At 52.1% G+C, this 25,742-nt stretch overlaps 1 protein-coding gene and 1 long non-coding RNA gene across 2 annotated transcripts; one reads left to right on the top strand and one right to left on the bottom strand.

Annotated features, from left to right (window-relative positions):
- The first annotated feature begins 2,166 nt into the window (after positions 1–2,166).
- On the top strand, positions 2,167–9,968 carry LOC120874721. Its single transcript, XR_005723686.1, has 3 exons — positions 2,167–2,420; positions 6,392–6,396; positions 9,958–9,968. It is a non-coding gene; the product is annotated as an uncharacterized LOC120874721 (long non-coding RNA).
- CDC42EP2 (CDC42 effector protein 2) lies at positions 3,789–9,670 on the bottom strand. The gene is made up of 2 exons (XM_040256306.1): positions 9,574–9,670; positions 3,789–5,196 (listed from the first exon to the last, which is right to left on the bottom strand). Exon 2 carries the CDS (start codon positions 4,927–4,929, stop codon positions 4,297–4,299), a length of 633 nt encoding a protein of 210 aa, XP_040112240.1. The 5' UTR covers positions 4,930–5,196; positions 9,574–9,670; the 3' UTR covers positions 3,789–4,296.
- Positions 9,969–25,742: the final 15,774 nt, after the last annotated feature.

The following is a 25,742-nucleotide window of genomic DNA, read 5'->3' as shown; positions in this document are numbered from 1 at the left end:
CCTTTCAGTATTTCTGTAGGTTTGAAATGTTTCAAAATAAAAAGTTTGGAGGAAATATCAGTTCTCTACAGGGAGATCCACCAAGTGCTCAGATTCTTGAAAACAGTAGGTCTGGGATGTGTCAACCTGGTGAAGAACCCTGAACAGGCAAAATGCAGGCTGGAGACAAAGGGAATAGGAGCTGGGTAGCAAAGAAGGGAGGTTATTCATACCAGCTACAGCTTTGTTGTAGAAAAGTCTATAGCTTCTACATATATTTCTTTTCTTGCTGTGTCAAGTATATTTTTTAATATATTTTAATTCTCCCATTCTCTGTTTTTCTCCACTGTTGTACACAGTGGTGATTAACTTTACAGTGTAGTTTATAGTTTGCAAACTATTGAGATGAGCTGGTAAAGAACTGCAGGGGTAATGGACATCACCTCCACATCCTGGACTTGAAAGTAGATGTGATCCTTTACAAGATTTTGAGTTGTCTCCCTTTGGGAAATGAGTGAATGTATTTTTAAAATTGTTATTATAATAATTAATGAGTTAGTATTTATTTGGCTGTCCCAGGTCTTAGTTACAGCATGTGGGATCTTTAGTTGGAGCATGCAGACTCTTAGTTGTGGTACGTGGGATCTGATTCTCCACCAGGGATCGAACCTGAGCTTCCTGCATTGGAAGCACGGAGTCTTAGTCACTTCTCACCAGAGAAGTCCTGAGTGAATGTATTTTTGACAGGGATAGACATATTATACCAGAGATTATATATATAGATTATATAAAATAATACACGTAATATTTTTAAGAGTAAATACTCCAATAAGGACATGCATGGATGTCAGCTATTTAAAACAGTGGACTGTGGGGATATTTGCTTTTTTGGGGGCTGTACCACGTGGCTTGGAGGATCTTAGTTCCTCAACCCGGGATTGAACCCAGGCCCACAGCAGTGAAATCACTAGTCCTAACCACTGGGAAACCAGGAAATTCCTGGGGGATTTTTTTTTTTGGCCATCCAACAACTTCACTTCCTATATAGGGGTATTTCTTTGTGGGAGTGGTATCTGTAGGGAGTTTGTACAGCTCTATACAAGCTGAAGAGGGAAGGTCCTTCACTCCATCTCTGCCCACCTTAGTCCCAAGTTTAGATGGTCCGATGCTTCAGTGTCTCTTCCCTTTCTCCGCCCAGGCATGGTAGTCCTTTGAATGTGCCTGCTAGGTAGGGAACACTTCCGGGGACCCAGGACAAGAAGGTCCGCCTTCCATGGCCACTTTATCCTCATGGCAGGTCCAAGGTGACGTGCTGTTTTCTGGCTGGGTGAAGCTATAAGGAAGGTGTCGTGTTTCCTGTCTTCCCCTCCAGGGCAGGTGGGGCCAAGTCACCCAAGAACTGACAAGGAGCCTGCAGGCAAAATGGTGCTGGCCTTCAGCTCCCCACCCTTTGCCTTCATACGTCACCAGGGTCTGAAGCTGAACACCAGTGGGAGTAGAGGGTTGCAATCAAGTATGGGCTTTGGAGCCTCACAGACCTGGGTTCAAAACCCCACTACAGATACTGCAACTCCTATTCTCTAAATGATGGCCAAATTTTCAGATTAAAAACAAAAAGTTTGGTGGTGGGAATGTAAAATGGTACAGCTCCACTGGAAAAGGGCTCTTCCTTAAGAAATTAAATATAGAGTGATGATAGGGTTCAGCAATCTCACTTCCATACACATAAAGAAGTGAAAGCAGAGACTCAGATATATGTACACCCATGCTCATAGAAGCATTATTCACAATTGCCAAAGGGTAGAAGCAACCCAGGTGTCCATTGATTGGATGAATGGATAAACAAAACGTGGAATATACAGACAATGGAATATTGGGTGCTAAGTCACTAAGTTGTGTCTGACTCTTTATGACCCATGGACTGATTTCCCAGGCAAGAATACAGGAGTGGATTGCCATTTCCCTCTCCAGGAGATCTTCCTGACCTAGGGGTTGAATCTGTGTCTCTTATTTCTCTTGCGTTAGCATGTGGGTTCTTTACCACTAGTGCCATGTGGAAAGCCCAATGGAATATTATTCAGCCTTTTAAAAGAATGAAATTTCAGTGCCTGGTACAGCATGGATAAACCTTGAAGTTGTCATGCTAAGTGAAATAAGGCAATCACAAAAAAGACAAATAACATGTGACTCCTCTTGTGTCAGGTCCCTAGAGAAGTCAAGGTCACGGAGACAAAGTAGAAAGGTGGTTGCCAGTGGCTGGGGTTAGGGGATGGGAGTTGGTGTTTAATGGGTATGGAGTTTCACTTTGGGAAGATGAAAAAAATTCTGGAAATGGATAGAGGTGATGGTTGCAGAATAATATGAAAGTATTTAATGCCACTCAACCATATGCTTAAAAATGGTTGAAATGGTAAATTGCATGTTATATATGTTTTACCACAGTTTTTTAAAAAATCACTGAAAAATAAAAAGGTAGTATGGCCAAGAAAAATGTCCCCTGCTCCAATTCTGCCTCTGCCTCTAGTATGAAATGTTGGCCTAGAAGCAGGAAAGGCTGGAGGTGAGGTGGGAGTCAGATTGGTAGGGTCAAAAGGATGGAAGACAACCAGCAGAGTGGAAGAGGGGGGTCACTGAGGCCAGCACACGCCTCCAGACACCAAGCCCCACCCTTTCAGTCCCCACTTGAGGCCAATTCTCTTCCTGCAACAGCTTTTTCCTCTCTAATCTGTGATCCATCTCCCACTCAGCCCCTGTAGTGACCCTTCTAAAACCTGGGTCTGACCACGTATCTCTCCTTAAAACTCTTTCAGCGGCTCCCACGGCCTCAGCTCAGTCTTGCAAGTAGAACTGTTCTAAACTGACTCTGAAACTGTTTTTCCAGCTTCACAGTCCTGTCTTTCCTGAACCCTAGGTTCCTTTAAGTCACACATCATAACCATGTTTGAATACCTTCTATCTTCAAATAAATGTTATCCCTGATTTTCTCAGCAACCCTGCAAGGCAGGTGTCACTGATTCCCATTTTAGAGATGGGAAAACTGACTCAACAAGGCTAGGTTGGACTCAGAGACCTAGGCCCTTTTGGCCAAGCTTTGGATCCTCTCTCATTCACTCAGGTGCCTCAGTGCCTTTGTTCAAGAATGAGCATAAGCCCGTCTGCCCTCAGGTTTGGCTCAGAATCCTGACACCACCTCACCCTGCCCCAGGCATTCATGATCTTGGTGTCTTCTTCACAGTGTTCAACACGATTGAAAATGCACTTGATTACAGATTTGCTATCCTTCCCCCCACTAGACTGCGAGCTCCAGGAGAGCAGGGGGTCATGTCCCAGCCCCTGGAGCACATGGGATGCACTGTAGACCAACAAGCAGCACTGATGAGATGGGTCCACTGAGGAACACAGTCGGATCCCTCCCAGCGCCAGGTCTAGCCTGGCCTTCTGCATGCTCCCTCAGGCCTCTGACGCCAGAGAAGCTGTTGGTCCCTTGCACTAGGCCTGTGGTTATTCCTTGGCTCTTGGGCCTCTCTTGCTAGACCTCAGTCTCCCAGGCCCAGTGCCTGGCCTACTCCAGCTAGCTCTCATCAGACACCCCAATCAATGTCAGAATATCCCCAGTTGGCACTTGGTTCCTTCCGGCTTCATTCTCACTAGGGGTTCAGAATGTCGTACAGTTTCTTCCAGAAGGCAGGCCTTTCCCCCACCCCATCCCACCACATAAAGCCCTCTGGGACTGGAGTAAGTGAGCCCACATCTCCCAGAGCCTGGCCTGTCTTGAGGAGGGGCCCAGAACAGAGTACCGGGAGTACAGGTACCAGCAGCAGCAAGTTTTATTGCAACTAGAATCCCCTGGTCATGTGGGAGGGCTGGGGCGGAGGGACGGCGGTCACCGACGGCACGTTCCCAATCCACAGCACGGAGCCAAAGGTCCAGCTGGCTGTGCCCCGCCTCTTCCCTGGCCCCCCCTCCCATCAGGGTGTCATCGAGGCTGAGTTAGAGGTGGGTGAAATGTGGAGTTCATTTCAGCAGAGCCTTCGTCTGAGGGATCTGAGGAGCATTTGGCAGTGGGAGTCCAGGTGGCCCGAGACGCACGGGGTGCTTCCGGCTGACGTCGGCACGTGTCCTTGTGGGGCTTAGGGGGAAGCAAAGAGCCCACTCTGTCCACACGGAGAGGGTGGGAGAGAGGGAGACAAAGGCTCAAAGTGAGAAATCGCTGGCCAGCAACCACACAGGTGGGACCCGGGGACCCCAAGTCCTAGGCCAGGGTTGGTGTCCACCCCCTGCCTCCGTGGCATTCACCCCACTAGCCGCTCTCGGGTCCTATGTGGGGATCTGCAGGTGGCCGAGGTCTTGGTCCATGATCTGGAGGACGTCGTCCAGGATAGAAGGCCCCAGGTCCACGTGCAGGGACAGCAGGGAGCTAGCATGGGACAGGAAGGGCTCCTCCACCCCGGACTCGGGGGTCAGCCCGCTGTGGGCGGCGCCAGCCTCTGGGATCCTCCACACGTCCACAGTCCCCGCCTCCTGCGGGGAGGGCTGCGGGGTCTCCAGGTGCAGGCGAGGGGGCTTGGGGGGGGCCTGGGCAGCGGGCAGGGTGAGGGCCTGGGGCCCGCCGATGACCGGCAGGGAGATGGCATTCTTGAGCAGAGGGGACGGCCCGTCCGGGAGCTCCCGCCCGCACAGCGTGGCTGTGCGCGTGAACTGGAAGGGCATTTCGAAGCCGCTGTCCTCCTGGGTCTCGTCCACCGCCGTCCCCGGCAGGAGGTGGAACTTGCCCTGCAGGAAGGAGATGTCACCGAACGTGTCGTTGCCGCCTCCGCTGCCGATGTGGATAGTGTGGCGGAAGTCTCCTAGCGGCGGGCTGATCATGTCCGAGGACAGCAGGTCCCGCAGCTTCTCCTTCTTGCCCTTGCGGCTGCCGCGCTTCAGATAGATGGGCACCTTGGTGGACATCCCGACCTCACCCCCGGGGACCGGGACTAGCCACTCGCAGGACCGCACCCTCCGCTGTCTCCTCTCACCCCTGTCCACCACAAACAGCCAGAGCGAGGTGTCCAGACAGCAAACACTTGCCAGAGGGCTAAGAAACGATCAGCGAAGTCAGAGGGTGGAGATAGCCAAAATCACTTTCTCCCGAGAAGGCTGAAAACGCTTCTGAAAACTGGAAGCAGGCAGGCAGCAATGCTCTCCGGGCTTGTCCTCGATTCTTTCCGGTCCGGGCTGAGGAGCTGAAACACGAAGGATACGAGTAAGAGATGGAAGGACAAAAGCAGAGGCGCCTGCCTGGTTTCCAGGTGCCCTTCAGGAGCCCCAGGAGCCTAGGCGGGGCCTACTCTTGTGGGGAGCCCTCCTGGAGAGCTCCTGTGTTCCTCCACAGACTTACTGCGGCCCCAAGGCCTGGATCCCAGGGCCAAGCCCCTCCCTCCGTGAGTGGGGACCCTGCGTGGCAGGCCTGAAGTCACATACACTGCCCTGGTTCTGGTCTCCTGCTGAGTCCGCAGCTCTGCTCATCTTCATCATCTGCACTCAACTGTACCCGAGATGGGACCAGTGCCAAGTCATCGGGGTTGGGGGCGTGGGGGCCAGACAGGGGCACTTGTCTCAGATTTGTCTCAGCTCCTGACTTGACCGAGGATGGAGGTCTTGTGACCTCTGTCTTGGCCACCTAGGCGGGGCCCAGGACTGGATGCACAGCAGGTGTTCAGCCCACCAAGCCAAAAGAACACCGGTTTGGCCCAATCACATCCCACCTGGAAGGGCGATGCCTGCTCAGAGCTTCCCTTTTCTCCTCCTCCCAGTTAGGAGTTCCTTATGGGCAGGAACTCAGTCTACTGTAGTTTCTGCCCCTCCTTGCTGTCCCAGCAGCTAAGGGGAGGAGGGAGTGGGGGATATAAATACTTGGGGAGTGAAGGCTCTGCTCCGTGCCTGGGATTTTGTTGAGTTCTTTGCAAACCCATCTCATTCAGTCATCACAAAGGCTCTCCTTTCATTCCCATTTAAAATTAGAGCTCTCGGAAATTCATAGTAGTCCAGTGGTTCAGGACTTACAGTCACTGCTGTGGGTCCAGGTTCAGTCCCTGGTTGGGGAACTAAGATCCTGCAAGCCACATGACATGGCCAAATAAATAAATAAAATTAGAGCTATCAGACATTTTGGAGAGATTCCCATAAGGCATTGCAAAATGAGAGAAGCAAAATGCAAAAATGTAGTCTAGAAGATTCCATTTGCTGAAAGCGGTTCCGCTCCCCACTCCCCATACATGCATGTATGTGTACCTACATATACAGGTCTGCATAGGATTATATCTTATATTGGAGCAGGAAATAATATAGAAGGCTGGCACGAAGTTGGCATAAGGGCTACCTAGATGCAGGGAGGAGCAGGGATAGAATTGTGGGGCCTGTGACATGGGAGGAAAAGTTGCCCTCAATAAAAATTATATTTAATATCTGGTCTCATTACTAAAAAATTATATACATAAGCTAAGTATGAAAGGATGGTTGCCAAATGTTATGGTAGTTCTCTCAAGATGGTAGAATTTCAGGTGACTTCCCCTTTCTTGTTCATACTTCTATAAGCTCAAATTCTTAATAAGAAGCATGTATTATTTATGAGCACATATTATTCATGTAGTCAGAATAAACACAGATATTTTGAAGGTGGAAAAAATAAATACACTCTGGAGGGATGTCATACAGGTTTAACAGAAAAAGAAAGTGGAACAAGCACTCTCTCTAGTTCCCGCAGCAGGGGACTGGCCTGATGTGTGAAATCAGCACGAAAGGCAAAGAAACTCATCCAAGGTCGCCCAATGGGTGACCACGTGAGGCCACCCTCCTGGGGCCAACAGGGGCTGAGCAGGTGGGAAATCGCTGGGGAAGGGTCAAGCAGCCTCTGCCAGTTCCTCTGGCCCATTCTGCTTCATCTTTTTCTTTTTTCTTTTTTTAATATTTATTTATTTATCTGACTGTGTCGGGTCTTAGTTGTTGCACTAGGGTCTTTAGTTGCAGTAAGCAAACTCTTACTTGTGGCACATGGGATCTTTTAGTTCCCTGACAGGGATCGAACCCAGGATCCCTGTATTGGGAGCACGGAGTCTTAGCCACTGGACCACCAGGGAAGTCCCCTCTGCCGCATTCAGCCTCAGGAGTAGGGTGAGAGAAGGAGGGGGCTGGCAGGAGGGAGCAGGAAGGAGGAAGGAGGATGCAGGAGAGGCAGAATCCCAACTACAGCCCTCCCCCCAGCCAGGCCCTTACTCAGGAAACCCCACCCCAGGACCGGACAGCTCGGGTCAGTGGTGCTGAGCCAGAGACCGGACATCTTGCCCCTCCCAGAGCACCTGCAGCTTGACAGGAAACAAAGGAATGACTCTCCAGTGGCAGAATTCCAGCTAAGCTTGGAAGGAGCTGGTGGGGAAGGGGAGGGAGGCAGGATGTGCTCTGAGGTCCTGGATTCCCATCACTCATTTACCTAAAAGACATTTATCTGTGCCCACCATGCCAGGTCTGGAGGCATGCTGACATATATCCTATCTGTCCTCTTGGCAGGCGAGAAATCCTGAGATAGTTTTCCTTCCTTTTCACTCATGGAGAAGGAGGCCAACTGGTGGGATCTGCCCAGAACTTGGGCCAGACCTCCCCCCTCCCCCCACCCTCCATCATTCCGGGGCGCCAAGACAGCCTGAGTGTTTCCACAACAGATCCGGCGTCCCCGACAGCTCTCGCGCTCTGAGCCAGATGTATCCACCCAATTCCAGATGTGAGGAGAACTGAGGCTGGGGGGGAAGGGTTGGGCCAGTGTCAACCACCAGGGGAGAGCTGGGAACTGCAACCATCAAGCCCCAAATATTCAGATTTGGCAACTCCAAGACCCCAGGCTCCAGCTAGGCTTGCATGGTTTCCAATTTAACCTCCGAGGCACAACACAGTGTCATCACTGGCCTTTACAGAAGCAGAAGCTGAATCTCAGAGACATCAAGCAACTCTGCCCAGGTCACCCAGCTAGTAAGAGGAAGAGTGGGCACTGCTACCCAGCTGAGTCCAGTGGCTCTGATACAATGGGCCATGCCAAAATATGTGCACTGCCTGGGGAGCAAGAGGGAAACGGATCCACCTGGGCTGGGGTTGCCAGGTCCCCAAGCCTCCTCCATTTAAGTCCTACCTCTTGGCTGCTTCCATCTCTCAATGTGCAAGTGTCCAGATATATGAGAATGAGCTGTCCATCAGGACAAGGCTCTAGGGGGTGGGCTGGGCTGCACCCTGCAGCTTTGAGAGGAGCAGATAGGAGCCATCCCAGCTCTGTGGGCCTACTCTGGAAGGAGCCCGGGGCCTCCTTTAGAGAAAATGACTTATTGGAGGCAGAGCACCCTCCTCACAAGGAATACTAGGCCACTCCCCACCAGGGGTGATCCAAAGGTAGGGCCCTAACCTTGAACCCATGCTACCTGGAAAACATCTTTTCTCTCTGGTCCTCACCTTCCTCATCCATGAAATTGGATGATAACAAGGCCATTACCAGGGAGTTACTGGAAGTCAGAGAGAGTGTGGATGTAGGAGGGGGCTAGCGGGTCACTTTCAGCCTCGACATTTATTCAACAATTAGCTATAGAGACTTCCTCAAGCATTCTGGTTCTCTGGGGACAGTGCTCCAGACAAGACCGAAAAAGAGCAGCCCCTGGGCGGAGGGGTCCTCCGGTACAGGCGCCCTCGCTGGCCGCGGGGTCTCCCAACTTCCCTGTGCAGAGCAGCGCTCGGTTCCGTGGCCACCAGGTGGCGCGCGCTCTCCCTCTACCGCCCCTTGTCCCGGAGGGGTCCTGCACGCACCGGGGTCTCGGGCGAATCTACAGTTCTAGGCGGGCGCCTCCCAAGGAGAGGCACGCACGTTCGCGTACCAGGTGCGGACTGTCTGCAGGATCTTCTTCCCTTGAAGGATTCTGGGCTCACAACCAGACAATCGGGGGAAGAGGGAGCGATCGGGGACCCTGCCCGGGTATCCAAGCTCAGGGAGGAGCCTCCCCTGTGCTTTCCGGCCTAGGCGATGTCCGAGTGTCCGCTCGGCGCAAGGCCAGAGTTCGGGCGTGCGGCCCCCGCCCCGTAGCTCCGGCGGGTCCTGGTACTCAGCCCCAGCTCGGGTTCCGGGGCCGTCCCCCTCCCCGCCCTCTACTCGAGCGCAGCCCAGCCCAGTTCGGATCCGTTTCAGGACACTCGCGGCCACGGCTAAAGATAGGAGGACACCTCACCATCTACTAAAAATACGACCCCGGGTCCAGGCGAGAGCGCTGAAAGGCAGGAGGGCACTGCCGGGTCCCGGGGGTGGGGCGGGGGACCCGGCGCAGCATGGAGGACTGGACCCGGAATTCGAGTTCGGGATGCGCGGCGCCCCGCAGGCCGAGGGGAACGCGGGCGTAGCCGCCGGGACGGAGGCGCGGGTGAGAAATGCCGTGCATCTCACGGCAGAAAGGACCTACGTAGAGATGAGCTGGGGCCCGAGGCGCGATCGGGGATGAGGCGCCTTAAGGATGGGCCTCTCGAGGGACACCCCCCCACCCCCCGGCCCAGGAGCCGCGGTCTGGCTGCAGAGTCCGGGCCTGAACTCACCTTGACGCGCGTGAAAGGCGAAAGCGCAGGAGCTGGACCGCGCGGCGGTGGGATAGACCTGAGCTGCGAACTTACAGGGAAGACCGTGGCCCCTGAGGCCCCGCCCCCTGCCCATAGAGCCAATGCCGGGGCCGCCCCATCTAGGCCACACCCACAGCCTCGCCCCACTCGCGGGCCCGCTTGGGCTCCTTCTTCCCAGGCGTAGCGTAGGGGTCCAGCAGCCGCGGGGACCCGGGGGTCCAGCCCGAGCTCGGGAGGAGGCGGGCCGGGCCGCGTCGGGTGATGGAGCTGGACTCCGCGGACTCCGGCTATGTCCGTCAGAGCCAAAACTCTCGGTTCTAGGAGGGCCGAGGGGGCAGGTAGCCGGAAGACCGAATTCTTTAGAATTCAGAAGAGGAGCGTCCCCGGAGGGTTCCCTCCCTGGAGGGCACTGGCATAAAAGTATTGAGTGACAGCTGAGGAAATGAATGAGGCCTCGAGGCGCTTACGTCAATATATTACAGACTTCCGAGAGCTTTCAAAAGTTTGCGGTCTCCTAGAAAAGAAGGCTTTGGGGGTGTGCGCGGGATGAGTGGCCCGGCCACGCCCGTATTTACCGTATTTATCTTCAGGCTAGGTGGCTTCCGGGGCGGGGGTGGGACTGGTACTCAGACTCTTGACAACGTTGGGTGGGGCTTGAGCGGCTGCAGGGTGAGGTTCTGGGGCTCGCCGATGATGGTGACCAGGAGGGTTATTGATTGGTTGGTTGGTGGGTTCATTCATTCATTCCGTGGAAGAAACATTTACTGAAAGGCAGGCCCTGCAAAGGGTGGATGGTAACGAGGTAAGGGGACCTGAGAGCTGTGACAGTACAAAGTGAAAAAGATGATAAAATCTTCCATTCTGTAAATGTGGGAGGGACTCGAGGAGAGGGGGGTCAGGAAGGCATCCTGAAGGAGGGAGGTGATGGTCAGCTAAGCCGGGGGGTGGGGGGGGGGGGGGGGGGGGGGGGGAAGGATGGGGAGAAGCAGAATCCAGTAGGCAGAGTAATGGCTGCCCCTAAAGAGGGGCAACCTGTGAATGTGTTTTGTTACATGGCAAAGAACAATTAAGTTTGCCAATGGAATTAGAGTTACTAATCAACTGACTTTAAAACAGAGAGATTGGGACTTCCCTGGTGGTCCAGTGGTTAAGAAGCCACCCTTCAATGCAAGGGGCATGGGTTCTACCCCTGGGTATGGAACTAAGATCCCATGTGCAGCAGAGAAACTAAACTGGTGCGCCTCCAACTAGAGAGCCCTTGTGCTGCAACAAAAGATCCCACACAGACAAATAAATGAGTTTTTAAAAATTGTGTTGTGCTTTTAAAAAACAAAACCAAAAACCAGAGAGATTATCGGAATTATCTGGGTGGGTCCAGCACAATAATGATTGATGGTTCTTAAAGTGGAAGAGGGAGACTGGAGCGTCAGAAAAAGAGATGTGATGATGCAGAAACGCTGTGTTGCTGCTTAGGAAGACGGAGGAAGGGGCCACAAGCAGGCAGCCTCTAGAAGCTGGAAAAAAACAAGGAAGCGGGTCGTCCCCTCAAGCATCCAGAAGAAACACAGCCTACTGAGTTTGATTTTAGACCCATGTTGGAACTTCTCATCAACAGGACTGGAAGTTTATAAATTTGTGTTGTTTTAAGCCTCCAACTTATGGATGTGAGAGCTGGACAATAAAAAAAGGCTGAGCACTGAAGAATTGGTACCTTTGAACTGTGGTGCTAGACAAGACTCTTGAGAGTCCCTTGGACTGCAAGGAGATCAAACCAGTCAATCCTAAAGGAAATTGGTACTGAATATTCATTGGAAGGACTGATGCTGAAGCTGACGCTCCAATACTTTGGCCACCTGATGCGAAGAGCCAATTCATTGAAAAAGACCCTGATGCTGGGAAAGATTGAAGGCAGGAGGAGAAGGGGATGACAGAGGGTGAGATGGTTGGATGGCATCAGCAGTTCAATGGATATGAGTTTGAGCAAGTTCTGGGAGTTGGTGAAGGATAGGGAGGCCAGCATGCTGCAGTCCATGGAGTCCCAAAGAGTTGGACAGGACTGAGCGACTGAACAACAAGCCCCCACGTTGGTGGCGATTTGCTACAGTAGCAATAGAAAACAAATGCAGGGAAATTTCAACTTTTAATCTAGAGCCTTCCTGGCTGCTCCTTCAACTCCCCAAGGAGCATCAGTTAGGTGGATTCTGCCAGGACTGGCCTAGTGGCTCAGAGGAAAGCTGAGACCTGGACAGTGGAGGAAGGGGGCCCTAGGCCAAGTTGTGGTGTGGGTGGGTAAGTATTGTACCTTCCCCCTTTCTACCACCCAGGCTTTGTCAGCCACCAACTCACCTAGGCCGGCCTACGCTCCTTGCCCAGTGCCTTTTGCCCTTGAGCTCCTCAAATCCTCTGAGAGCCAGTGAGATGGACAGAGCCAGCATCACTATCCCCCTTTATAGAAGTGAAAACGGAAACTCGGGGCACTGACAGTGATCTACTTAGCCTGAAAGGGCAAGACCTGCTGGCTCTGGGTCCTCCTCCCTGCTCAAGCTTCCCGCCCAGCCGTTGTCACCCTTGCCATCCCCTCATTCCTACAAAGCAACCAGGTTGGGGGGACAGCTCGATGTCCAGCCCTGAGCACTGTCTCTGAGCCACAGACCCAGGTTCTGAGCTGGCTGTGCTGCCGACTTGCTCTGTGGCCACAAGAAAGGGCAATCCCTTTCTGAGCCTCCTTGCCTGTAAAAGTGGAGTTCCATAAGTCCCAAACAAGATAAGGGACTTGCGCTTGTTTTGTTGATGAAACACACAGTCCCTGCAGGCGGGAGTTTCGTGGAAACATTATAACTGGAGCTTTGGGGGATGGCGGATGGCCTTGCCACCTGACTTGGAATGAGTCTAATGATGAATAGCTGACTCTGTTAATGACTCCTCTGAGCCTGTGGGAATAAGGCTGAGCCGTGGCCCCCACTCTCTGCCCATCAGTGAGCATCCTCCGTTGGGGGAAGGGACTTGGGAAAGGTCAGGAGCTCCATTCAGGGCTGGTGACAAAACAAAATTACAGGGACAAAAGCTTGGAGAGGCAAAGACCCTTATCCAAGGCCACTCAAAGCCAGGAAGCAACTCCGGGGCTCTTTGGAGAAGTTCTGGTGTATGGGGGAGGGCAAATGGAAAGCACTGGGCATGGCAGAGCACTTGGGCGATGATTTGTCCCCCAAGCCTGACCCAATCCTGGGCCCTTTCCTCTGCAGTCAGTCATCTGCCCAGCCTGGCTGTGCGGTCAGGGCTCCCAAGCAGGGCCCAAAGCCACAGGAAGTGCCACCTGTGCTCTGGGGCTGTTCTAAGCCCACCTGGATGTGACATTTTTCCACCCAGAGCTGGCTCCCTGGACAGTTCCTACTTCCCTTGTTATCAACCAGAGTTCCGGCCCGTGCAAAGCCTACATCCAAGGCCCACTCTGTGCCTGGCACTGGGTTCTGCGCTTTGCAAGCACTCAGGTAGGCGGTCCATTCTCCCCATTCACAGAGGCAGCTGTGTTGCTTGGCCGGGGCCTGCGGAGTCCCTGGGGAGCCTGCTGCTGGCTGCTCTCAGCTCTGCTGAATGGACGGGATCCTTGCAGACACGCCCCGTGTTGCCACGGTAGCCCTGCAGTTAATGAGCATTTATAATACAGGATTTCATTGACTAGAAATTGTTTTTTTTTTTTTTAATGCAATGTCTCAGGCCATGTGTAAAGGCCTGAGTACGGGTGATGAGGCTGGGATCCTGGGCCAACGGAGCATCGAGGTGTCCTGCGTTTCTGACCCAGTGGACGCTCAGGCCAAGTGCCTCCTGTTCAGGGCCTAGGCTGGTCTTGCCAGAAGGGGTCCCGGACAGCCTAGGGCCTAAGGGGTAGGACCCTGGGGGACGTTCAGGGGAGGCAAGAGGTGAGGAAGCCTGGAGGGAGAAACGCCCCAGTGGGTCATTCAAGTCCCTTCCCCTCAGCCTGGAGCCTCGCCTTGATCCTGAGCTAGGCCCGGTTGCCATAACCCTGCCCCTCAACCCCACAGCTGCTTCCCCCACCCAAGGACCTGTAATCGCCACACAGGGACTGACTCAGCCCTTCCTTCCCCTCCTGGCCTCTTCTTCCTGGAAATCGCCCGTGTCAGCAGCCCCAGCCCCTGAGGGCCCTGAGGGATAGAGTTGGAGGCCCCCTTCTCCAAGGTCATCTGGGGAGAATGATGGAGGAACCGAGCCGGAGGGTAAGACTCGCAGGCTGGAGCCAGCTCTCCTCGGCGCCTCCCACCGGGGACCTAGGGAGGCAGGTGGAACGAGGGGGACCAGGAGTCTGGGGACAGGTCTGGGGACAGGGCATCACAGGGGAAGAGACATCAAGGGGGCAGAGAGAGGAGACAAGGTCCCCGAAAGGGCCTCAGCTCCCCCCACCCCCATCTCCTGCTAGTGGAGGCAGGGAGTGGGACAGGCTGCATCCGCCCCTAGGAAGCCTCCTCCGTGGCGGCCTGAGGTCAGCCTGCAGGGCCCTATGGCCCGAGCCAACCCCTGGCCTGGGATGGATTTTTCCTTGATTGTTTCTTGTTTCCTTCCTCCCCTGGGCTCCTGCCAACTCCAGCCCTGCCCTCCTCGGTTCTCACCCGCCTTTAGGGAACTCTGACCCAACGGAGGCTGGGACTCCAGATGAGAGCTCCCCCAGAGTGCCCCCAGCTCCTGCCTCTGCCTTGGTCCCCTCCGTGGGAACTGGGTGGTAGGGCCCGACTCGGGGACTTCTCTGTGGGTCTGGATTTTTGGTCCCAGGCCCAGGGCCAAGGGGGTTTCCAGAGTCGTGACAGCCCTGTCCTAGAAGGGACCAGTCCAGGCACTTCCTTGGGAACCTTTGAGCCACATGGCCGTCTTTTGGTCTGGGCAACACAGAGTTAGCAGAAGTTGGGTTCAACACTTCCCACCCTTTTGAGACACTTTGTCATTATTCATTTTGAAAACTCATTGGTATCTACCTTGTGCCTAGGGCTGTGCCAACTGGAGAAGAAAGACACAGATGGCCAAGGCTGGGTTCCAGCCCTCAGAAAACAGATACCCCGGGTAAAACAAATGACCAGTTCTGTGCCATAATGGAGATCCTTGAAAGCAGAGGCCAGCTCTGATTTATCTCTTTCCTTCCAGGCGGCATGGATGAGGCCCAGTCAGCAACAATGGATTGCATGCGTACTATTAATAAGTCACCTCAGTCGTGTCCGACTCTTTGCGACCTTATGGACTCTAGCCCTCCAGTCTCCTCTGTTCATGGGGTTTTCCAGGCAAGAATACTGGGGTGGGTTGCCATGCCCTCCTCCAGGGGATCTTCCCGTCCCAGGGGTTGAACTCCCATCTCTTAGGTCTCCTGCATTGGCAGCCAGTCTGTTTACCACTAAAGCCACCTAGGAAATGGGTTGAAGGAAGAACCGAAAAGAACAGCAGTAAGACGGGTTTGTTCTGCTAGTGGTGGGGAAGCAGGTGGAAGAGTCAGGAAGGCTTCAAGGAAGAGGTGATATTCGAGCAGGATATTAATGGATAAGTAGGAATTTGCCAGTTGGAGAATGGAAAAGATATTTCACGGGGAACAGGCAAGGGCAAAAGCAGAGGCCAGAAGGAGTGCGAGTAGATGCGTGGTGTGATCAGGAAACAAGAGATGTCTAGCAGACCGTGGCATAGCAGAGGGGGAAAGACCAAGAGGGTAGAGGGCACCATTTGCCTTGCCCACCTCCCATCCTTCTTATTCTGGGGACCACCCATCAATTTTCCAGAGTCTCTAGTATGATTGACCCCACTGCCAAGCTCTAAAAGTGGGTCTGAGACCCTGGTCTACCCAATCTGAGTGATGGGGATGGTTTAGGGATCGGCATATATTGGCAAGGGCTTCCCTGGTATCTCAGTTGGAAAAGAATCTTCCAGGCAATTCGGGAGACCTGGGTTTGATCCCTGGGTTGGGAAGATCCCTTGGAGGAGGGCATGGCAATCCACTCCAGTATTCTGGCCTGGAGAATTCCATGAACTGTATAGTCCACGGGGTCCAAAGAGTCAGACACGACTGAGCGACTTTCACCACCGTATATCAGCAATGAGCTTCAGCCTGTGATTGATAGGGCGACAAATGGCAAGACGTCAACTCAGGGCTCCCAGCAGCCAGCTCTGCCACTCTGAGGGAAGAGCCTATCTGAGAATAAATCCAGCACAGAGAAAAACAGAGCCAAGAGAATGACTTTCAATGACATGGCTTGTGCTCCTGGATCCAGTCTTGCCTGAAGCAGACATCCATTATATGAACCAACAACTTAATGACTTTTGTTTAGTCCAGTTGGAATTGGGTTTCTGTCACTTCCCACCAAGAATCTTGCCTATTAAAGAATAATTAAAAGCAGGACTTCTCTGGTTGTACAGCGGATAAGAATCTGCCTGCCAAGGCAGTAGACATGTGTTTGATCCCTGGTCTGGGAAGATTCCACATGCTGCAGAGCAACTCAGCCCGTGTGCCTCAAAGGCTGAACCTTGGAGCCCCGGAGCCCGTGCTCTGCAGCAAGAGAAGCCACCGCAGCGAGAAGCCCTCGTGCTGCGTTGAAGAGTAGCCCACGCTTGCTGCAACTAGAGAAAGCCCGCTCATAGCAACGAGGACCCAGCACAGCCAGAAAAAAGAATGATTAAAAACAGACAATAGCTCCGGCTAGCTGCTGAATGGGAATCAAGGATCTGTGTAAGTGCGATATGACCAGAATTGCATTTTTTCATTGAAATTACTTTTTTTTTTATTTGACATGGTAGCGCTTTCATTCGGTTCACAATTTAGAAATCACAAGGGGCAAAACGTCTCCCTCTCACTCTTGTTTTCCAGCCACCAGTTCTCCTCCCCACGGACAACCAGTACTGTTTTTTGTAAACACTTCTAGAGATACTCTTTGCACAAGCAAGGCCTCTCTCATCTTTTTTTTTACACAAGTGAAAGTTGCTCAGTTGTGTCTGACTCTTTGCGACCCCATGGACTATACAGTCCATGGAATTCTCCAGGCCAGAATAGTGGAGTGGGTAGCCTTTCCCTTCTCCAGGGGATCTTCCCAACCCAGGGATCAAACCCAGGTCTCCAGCATTGCAGGCAGATTCTTTACCAGTTAAACCACAAAGGAAGCCTAAGAATACTGGAGTGGGGTAGCCTATCCCTTCTCCAGGGGATCTTCCCAACCCAGGAATCAAATCAGGGTCTCCTGCATTGTAGGCGAATTCTTTACCAGCTGAGCCACAAGGGAAGCCCCCCCCTTTTTTTTTAACACAAATGGCAGTACTTAGACAAGGAGAGCCCCAAAGTACAGCAGGCCATGGTGGGAGCAGGGAGAGGAGAGGCCCCATTGCCGGGGGTGGTGGGGGAGAATTTGCAGGGGCTGTGGGAAGCTGCATTTTTTTTAAACCCCTGCTATTCACATTGTCCTGCACCTTCCTTTCTTCAGTTAACACTATACTCATGACCACTTCATATCCGTTCATAGAATATGTCCTCAGTGTAATTTTCTCACAGCTGCATAGTATTCCACATGGGGTGCCCCATAATTTACCTAAACTATGGCCTCTCCAGTCTCAAGCTACTTCTCTGCTGCAGACATGGGCTTTCAGCTCATAATGGTCTCAGCTGATAGGCGTTTAGCTTGTCCCCAGGACTTTCTGTGACAAGCGGCGCTGCAGTGTGTCATCTTGTATAGACGCTGTTTTACACACATGTGAGCACAGCTGCAGAATAAGTTCATAAGAACTCAAGAGTCATATGCTTCCCAGGTGGTGCTAGTGGTAAAGAGTTCACCTGCTAATGCAGGAGACGTAAGAGACGTGCGTTTGATCCCTGGGTCTGGAAGATCCCCTGGAGGAGGAAATGGCAACTCATTCCAGTATTCTTGACAGAGGAGCCTGGTGGGCTACAGCCTATGGGGTCACAGAGTTGGGCATGACTGAAGCAACTTGGCATGCAGGCACACGAGTGTCACGGGATACTCGCAGTTGTCACTTGGTCAGCTGTGTCCACTTGTCCTTCTCAGAGGATGTACCAGGTCCAGGGTCCCCACATGGACCACAGGGCCTGTTTCTCCTCAAGCTTCATTGGTATCAGGTTCTCAGCTTTTTTGATTATTTTTTATTTATTTATTTGCCTGTGCCAGGTCTCAGCTGAAGCATTGGGGATCTTTAGCTGTGGCCTGTGAGATCTAATTCCCTGACCAGGAATCGAATCTGGGCCCCCTGCATTGGGAGCGCAGAGTCTTAGCCGCGGGACCACCAGGGAAGTCCCAATCTTTTTTATTGTTGTCACCATGGTTGGCAAACACTAACTAAAGACAAGGGAAGCTTGAAAAGTGAAAGCAAAAGTGTTTGTCGCTCAGTTGTGTCCGACTCTTTGTGACCCCATGGACTGCAGCACGCCAGGCTCCTCTGTTTATGGAATTCTCCAGGGAGAATACTGCAATGGGTTGCCATTTCCTTTTCTAGTGGAATCTTCCCAACCCAGGAATTGAACCTGGATTTCATAGCAGGCAGATTCTTTACCATTTGAGACACCAGGGAAGCCTTGGTATGGTTTTAACCTACATTTCTCTTATGATAAATGAGGTTGGCCATTTTTCATAGCCTTCAGGGCCAACTTTCTTTCCTTTTCCATGAACTGACTGAGAAGTATGCTTCGGAGGGTCGATTCAGAGACGAGTATAGGGCAAGAGGCCTGTTTGGAGGCAGGAGCCACTTTGGGGACAGCTGGTTCAGAGGAGAGACAGAACTTGTCTCTAAGCTATGGTGTAAAAGCCGGCGCTGGAGATAATGAGGTCGAAAGATTGGAATTTGGTGATAGATGGGCTATGGGAGCCAGGGAGGAAGGAGAAGGAGGGGTCAGGCAAAGTCCAGGGTGATGACTTGGTTGATATGAGGGGGCAGGGTAGGAAGGGGAGGACAGGTGAGTCATCAAAGGTGGTGGAGGATCCCAGTGGGTCCCTGCCCACTCTCCATCACACGTCATGACTGATGCAAAACACCGAGCTGATAGCCACACACCCCTGCTCACATGCTTCGGTGGCCACAGACCCTGGGCAGTGCCCCTGCTCGCCTCCAACCCCAAGCCACTTCTTGGCTCCCTCTGCTCTGGACCCAGCCTGCACACACCCAGGCTCCAGGTGCAGGCGCCTTGCATGACTTCTCCTTTCTCTGGGCCATCTCCCTTTATTCTGCAGCTCTCAGCCATGGGGTCAACCCCAGCTGATGTCACATTGCCTCGGAGAAACTCTGGACCATCGTTCTCTCTGTGCCTTCGTCATCTGATTCATGTCCACTCCCCCCACCCCCCCACTGGGCTGTAACCACGGTTGTCTCCCCAGAGTGGATGCCCATGAATGTGAACGAATGAATGAATGAAGGGCAGGGCGCTGGAGGCAGCAGACAGGGGGCAAACAGGAGACGAGGGTCTAGGAGGCCAAAGGGCCTGGCACCGGCCACCTCCGCGTGAGGCACAGCCGCCCGGCCCCTTCCTGGCACCCCCTCCCATGTGGCTTGCTTGGATTTTCTGCTTAGCATTTGTGCTAGTGCTTGCTGGCTTGCAGTTTCTACCTTGGAGTGGAAACTCCAGGTGGAGCAGGGGTTCTCTTTGGTTGAGGTCTGCATTTCGATGCTGAGACGAGATCCCGACAGGAGCTGGCGGCACGGCAGGCGTCTGAACAGGAGAGGGTGTGGAAACTGATGGGCTGAGGCCCAGAGTGGCACGCTGCTGTGTCCTTCTCTCTAAGAATCTGTTTCTGTGGATGGAGGTGAGGACGTGTTATGACCCTGCATTCCTTCGGTGGGTATCTCTTGTGGGTCGACAGTGTCCCAGGCACTCTACAGGGACAGGACAAAGTCTTTGCCCTCAGGGGACAGGTTTACCAAGCTGAAGGGCGAGAGAGTTGTATGTATATCTATATGGGGCTTCCCATGTGGTGCTAGTGGTAAAGAACCTGCCTGCCAGTGCAGGAGACTTATGAGACTCGGGTTCGATCCCTGGGTCGGGAAGATCCCCTGGGGGAGGGCATGGCAATCCACTCCAGTGTCCTTGCCTGGAGAATCCCATGGGCTGAGAAGCCTGGCAGGCTACGGTTCATAGGGTCACATAGTCAGACACTACTGAAGCAATTTAGCATGCACGCACATATATATATACATTATTTTCTTTCTTTAAAAAAAAGTTCATGCATATGGCAAAAGATTTTAAACAGGATGTGAGAATGGACATGACTAATTCCCTGAGACCTCCTGCTCCTGACCCTGCTTATTCAATCCCCAGCCCCAGAGGAAAACCACTGTGATTGGAAATATTCTTTTCTTGTTGTTTTTTAAAGACTTTTTTTTTTAATGTGGATCATTTGAAAAATCTTCACTGAACTTGTTACAGAATTGTTTCTGTTTTATGTTTTGTTTTTTGGGGGTGTGCACCATGTGGGATCTTAGCTCCCCTACCAGGGATTGAACCCACACACCCTTGCAGTGGAAGCCAAAGTCTTAACCACCAGACCACCAGGGAAGTCCCTGGAAATATTCTAAGAGCAGAACATTTGAGATTTTTTTGTTTTGCTTTTAATTTAATTTATTGAAGTATAGTTGATTTACAATGTTGTGTTAGTTTCTGGTGTAACAGAAACTATTTCTGTGTATAACAGCCCAGTGGTTCAGATATATTATATGTATATATTATACATATATAATAATCTGCATCTGCTAATCTCAAACTCCCAATCCATTCCTCCTCCACCCACCCCTACTCGGCAAGTCTGTTCTCTATGTCTGTGAGTATATTTCTAATTTGTAGATGAGTTCATTTGCGTCATATTTCATTTTACTATTATTTTTTTTGGCATGCCACAGCATGCAAGATCTTAGTTTCTGGACTAAGGGATTGAACATGTGTCCCCCCCCACCCCGCCCCCTCAGTGGAAGCCCAGAATCCTAACCGCAGGATCTCTGGGGAATTTCCCATTTGTGTCATATTTTAGATTCCATGTATAAGTGATATCATATGGTATTTGTTTTTCTCTTTCTTACTTCTTCTGTTAGTATGATAATCTTTAAGTTGTTGCAAATGGTATATATGTCTGTGTGTATATATATATATATATATATATATATATATATATATAATTACATTAAAAAAAAAATTTGGCAGCATGTGAGATCTTAGTTCCCTGACCAGGGATTGGACTATTGCCCCCTGCTTCAGAAGTCAGGAGTCTTAACCACTGGACCACCAGGGAAATCCCTATCATATTTTCTTTATCCATTCATCTATCAATGGACATTTAGATTGCTTTCATGTCTTGGGTATTGTAAATAGTGCTGCTATGAACCCAGGGGTGCCTGTATATTTTTGTGTGTGTGTGTGTGTTTTTAAATTTGCATGCATCCTTTTGAATTATAGTTTTGTCCATATATATGCCCTGTAGTCGGATTGCTGGATCATATGGCGATTCTGTTTTTAGCTTTTTGAGGACTCTCCATACTGTTCTCCATAGTGGGCGCACCGATTTACATTCCCACCAAAGATGTAGAAGCTTTTCCTTTTCTCCACACCCTCTCCAGCATTTGTTACTTGTAGACTTTTTTTTGGTAAACTATTTAATGATGACCAGTGACTTTTTAATGATGACCACCATTGACTTTTTAATTTCTGACCACTTCTGAGAGGTGGTACCTCATTGCAGTTTTGATTTGCATTTCTAATAGAGTCTGGCAGGCATGTTCAAGGGGTCGCAAAAAGTTGGACACGACTTAGCGACTAAACAACAGCATATAATTAGTGATGTTGAGCATCTTTTCATGTGCCTATTGGCTGTCCGTATGTCTTCTGTGGAGAAATGGCTATTTAGGTCTTCTGCCCATTTCTTTTTTTTTTTTTTGCCCATTTCTTGATTGGGTTTTTTGTTGTGGTTGTTGTTGTTGTTGTTGTTGTTGTTGAGTATATGAGGTGTTTATATATGTGTGAAAGTGTATGTCTGACTCTTTGTGACCCCATGGACTGTAGCCCACCAGGCTCCTCTGTTCATGGAATTCTCCAGGCAAGAATACTGGAGTGGGTTACCATGCCCTCCTCCAGGGGATCTTCCCGACCCAGGGATTGAACCCGAGTCTCTTATGTCTCCTGCATTGACAGGCAGGTTTCTTTACCACCAGTGCCACCTGGGAAGCCTGTGTGTGTGTGTGTGTGTGTTTTAGAGGTTAAGTTGGGGGCAGAACATTTGAGGAGGATTCCAGATCTCAGGGGAAGGTGGGCCGAGGGCTCAGTCAAGGTGAGCCTTCCAGATTCTGGTTGAGGCCTCCTCCAGCTCCTTGGAGCAAAGAAGCCGGAGGGGCTGCTGCGGGGCTGCCTCTGCTGGCCTGGCTCTCCTGCGTCTCACTCCTTGGGGTGGGGCCCACTGACTCAGCCCTCCAGGCCTCCAGTTCTGTTTCTCAGCGAGAAATGCTTCAGATCCTGGGAAGATCTGGGAGCAGTGGAGCTGGCAGGAGAGATGGGGCTCTTCAGGGCCCCACCAGCCTCGGGGCGGATGCCTGGGCTCTCAAGGAGCAGTGTACAGGGGCAGGGGTCAGCGGGGTCACAGCTGGCAGCTGTCCGGAGACTCCTGAGGGGCCCTGGGCAGCTGCACGGTGCTCAGCTGTCAGGAGGGCTCTGGGCTGACAGGAGGAGGAGGGTGGGTCTGGGTGGGGGAGTCTGGAACTGGCCATGGGCCTGGTGGACCCAAGAGCAGGCCAGCCCTGAGGCCCCCAGGGCCCTAGCATTTCCAGGAAGACCCTGAGGGAGCAGAGATAGGCCTGGCTGCTCAGGGATAGAAGGTCTAGAATGATGGTGTCAAGGAGCCAGAGGCATCCAGATCCCTGAGTGCAGGTGATGAAGTGCCATCCTTTTGACCTCTGGACTTAATGGCCAGACAACGTGGCCTGGTGCTGACCTCTCTCTCCCCCAGCTTCCGGTTCCCTGTCCTTTGGTTTGATCCATACTCGGGAGGCGTTTCCCCTCATGGAAGCAAGATGGCTGCAGCAGCTCCACCCTTGTGGCTGGGTATTTTCTCCTACCTCCAGCAGAAGCCTTGGAGCCATCGTGTTTACCATGTCTTAGGTTGTGTCTATCCCTGGCCAACCACTGAGGCCGGGGAAATGCAGCATGCAAGGGAGGAGGGGAGAGGTCCCCCCCACGGAAACTGGGGTACTGTTTCTGTAGGAACAGAGGGTGCTGGTGAGGCTCTGTCCTCTGGGTTTTTTTTTCTTTCTTTCTTTTTTGGGCATGTTTGCTGCTATGTGGGCTTCATTAGCTGCAGCACGCTGGCTCAGTAGTTACGGCGCACGGTCTCAGTTTCCTTTCTGCAACTGGAATCCTCCTGGATTGGGGATCGAATCCATGCCCTCTGCATTGGCAGGTGGATTCATAACCATTGGCCCACCAAGGAAGTCCTGTCCTCTGACAGCTATTACAGTGTCTCCCATCTCTCTCAGCTTCACTTTGCCCTGTGTGGCACTGCCAGCCCTTTCCTAAGTTACAGGCTGGATGTTGTCTGTCTACTGTAGCAAAGCCTTCAAAGATCCCCTGAGACACACAGAATCTGTCCAAACTCCTTCACAAGTCTAGACTGTTTGAGTCATCTGGCTCTAAAACACGGCTCCAGGTCAATCACTCAGTTCTCTTTTCTTTTCTTTTTTTCCCCTTCTCCCTCCCTTCCCTTGTATTCCCTTCCTTCATAAATTTAGAGCCTGGGTGTATACACAAGAGCATTGAGAACACGTTCACACAAAAACTTGTACATGAGTGTTTATAGCAGCACTACTCACAATAGCCCCAAAGTGGAAACAACTCTAATGTCCCTCAACTGATGAATGGATAAACAAAATACAGTCCACCTGTACAATGGGATGGGGCTTCCCAGCTGGCGCCAGTGGTGAAGAACCCACCTGCCCATGCAGGAGACCTGAGAGACTTGGGCTTGATCTCTGGGTCGGGAAGATCCACTGGAGGAGGGGATGGCAACCCACTCACTCCAGGATTCTTGCCTGGAGAATCCCATGGACAGAGGAGCCTGGTGGGCTACAGCCCACAGGGTCACAAAGAGTTGGGCACAACTGAGGCAACTTAGCACGCATGCACATACAATGGAATAGGGTATTCAGCCGTGAGAAGAAACGAAGCGCTGACAATGCTACAACTTGGGTGAACATCGAGAACATTATGTTACGTGAAAGAAATCAGACACCATAGAGCACACTGGTACGATGCCATTTATTCGGTATGCCTGGAAGAGGCAAACCCGTGGAGACAGAAAGCAGATTGGCGTTTGCCAGGGGATGGGAGTGGGGTGGAGGCGGTGAGTAACTGCTAGTGGGTATGGGGTTTATTTTGGGTGATGAAAATATTCTAGAAGTAGTGGTGATGTTTGTACAACTTTGTGAATGTACTAAAACCCACTAAATTATATGCATTAAAGTGGTGAAGTTTTGGAATTCCCTGGCTGTCCAATGGTTAGGACTTGGTGCATCCACTTCCGTGCTGGGGACCCTGGTTCCATCCCTGATTGATTAGAGCTAAGATTCTACAAGCCCCATGACAAAAAAAAAAAAAAAAAAATCTCTGTTACAATTATAAATTATTCGAGTTTTTTGTACTGACAATCTGAATGAACTTTCTGGCCAAACAATATCTCAGTAATTAATTTAAAAAACAACAAAAAAAAACTATCTTCCTCTACCCTCCACCAGTCAAGGTTTTTCTCATCTACTTACAGGGTTCTTTGGGGGAGAGGCCACGTGTGTCCTGCCGGGACTGGCTCTCAGGTGGCTCAGCCAGGAGCCCCAGGGTCAGGGGAAAGGAAGTATGTATCAAACAGAGAAGTGAAAAATCAGCCCAAATGGCTATTCCTAGCACCAGGGGAAGCAGCGAGGCTGGGCTGAGCTGGCCTGGGTGACCCTGAGCCCAGGGAAAGGAAACACTGAGGTTGAAATGGCCGCAGGAGGCAGGAAGGATGGATGGCAGAGAAGTCACGGCCCTGCCCAGGTCCTCACCCCCCAGGACCTCCAACCCCCAGGACCCCCAGCTTCCTGGTTGGTATACACTTGGGGTCCCAGACACAGAGCGATGAGGGGCTTTTGTTCCCTTGGCAGCTCTCCCTTGACCTTCCTTGATACAGAGCCTGAGCCTAAAGGGTGGCTGAGCAGGGGCTAAAGGAGGCTGGGCAGGCCCCCGGGCCAGCGGGTGAGAGGGCTGGGGACCCTGCCAAGGGCAAGGCTGGGGCATCAAGGCATGGAAGGCAAACTTGGTCCGAGTGCAGTACTTTGCTTCTTCAGAACCACCTGCTTCACCCTTGGGCTTATGTCTCAAGGGCCTGGGGCACGACCTGGACTAGGGAAGATGCCACCAAAACGGGTTCTGGAGCAGGTGGGTCCCAGGAATCCAGGCCCAGCTGGACTCCTCTGCTTCTCCCACCCTTGTCACCAAGGGGCCCCCAGCCCCCAGAGCCATATTTTAGAGTCATGAGTGAGAGGAATGAGGCTTAAGGAAACTGCTGAGCCAGCTAGAGGGGGCCCGAGGAGCAGTCGGCTGGCAGTCATTGGGCACTGACTTCCTGCTGAGAGCAAAGGAAGTTTCTGGCGTGGGGGGCGCGTGTCTGCCAGACCTGTCTGAATCTGGGGTTCTCATCCTGCTCTTTCTGTTTGTTTTCAATGCCTGCCTAGGCCCTCCCAGAATGCTGCCCAGTCACACGACTTGTATCCACGCAACGGGCTCTTGTTCCCATTCATGCCAGCTCCAGCTTTCTCCCCCGACCTGCCCTGCGCGTGCTTCCCTCCCTTCCCCCCGCCCTGCCCCCACCCCCACCAGGATACAGGTATTGTCTCCCCTCTGTTAACCACCCCCATCCCACTGGGATCTCTGGACCGTCCTTGCTAAATGGGCACATTACCATTCCCCACATGGCTTCTCCAGCAGCCATGTGGAAACCATTGCCAGGGTTATGGCACCCTGGAAGCCACACGTAGCTCACACGATCAGGGTCGTTTTGTTTGTGGCCAAAGGCTTGTCATCTTCCCAGGCAAGGGTTTTCCAAGGTGGGGGCGGGATGGGTTTTTAGCTGACGTTTGGCTTGGTAAAATGCAAATAACATTCTTGA

Source organism: Oryx dammah, unplaced genomic scaffold, assembly GCF_014754425.2.
Source record: "Oryx dammah isolate SB20612 unplaced genomic scaffold, SCBI_Odam_1.1 HiC_scaffold_15, whole genome shotgun sequence".
Taxonomy (NCBI): Eukaryota; Metazoa; Chordata; class Mammalia; order Artiodactyla; family Bovidae; genus Oryx; species Oryx dammah.
The sequence above is the reverse complement of the archived record's forward strand: the minus strand, read 5'-3'. Positions and strand labels throughout refer to the sequence as shown.

Coding starts and splice junctions, on each gene's coding strand:
- CDC42EP2 (XM_040256306.1), bottom strand. CDS start 4,929: ATGTCCACCAAGGTGCCCATCTATCTGAAGCGCGGCAGCCGCAAGGGC.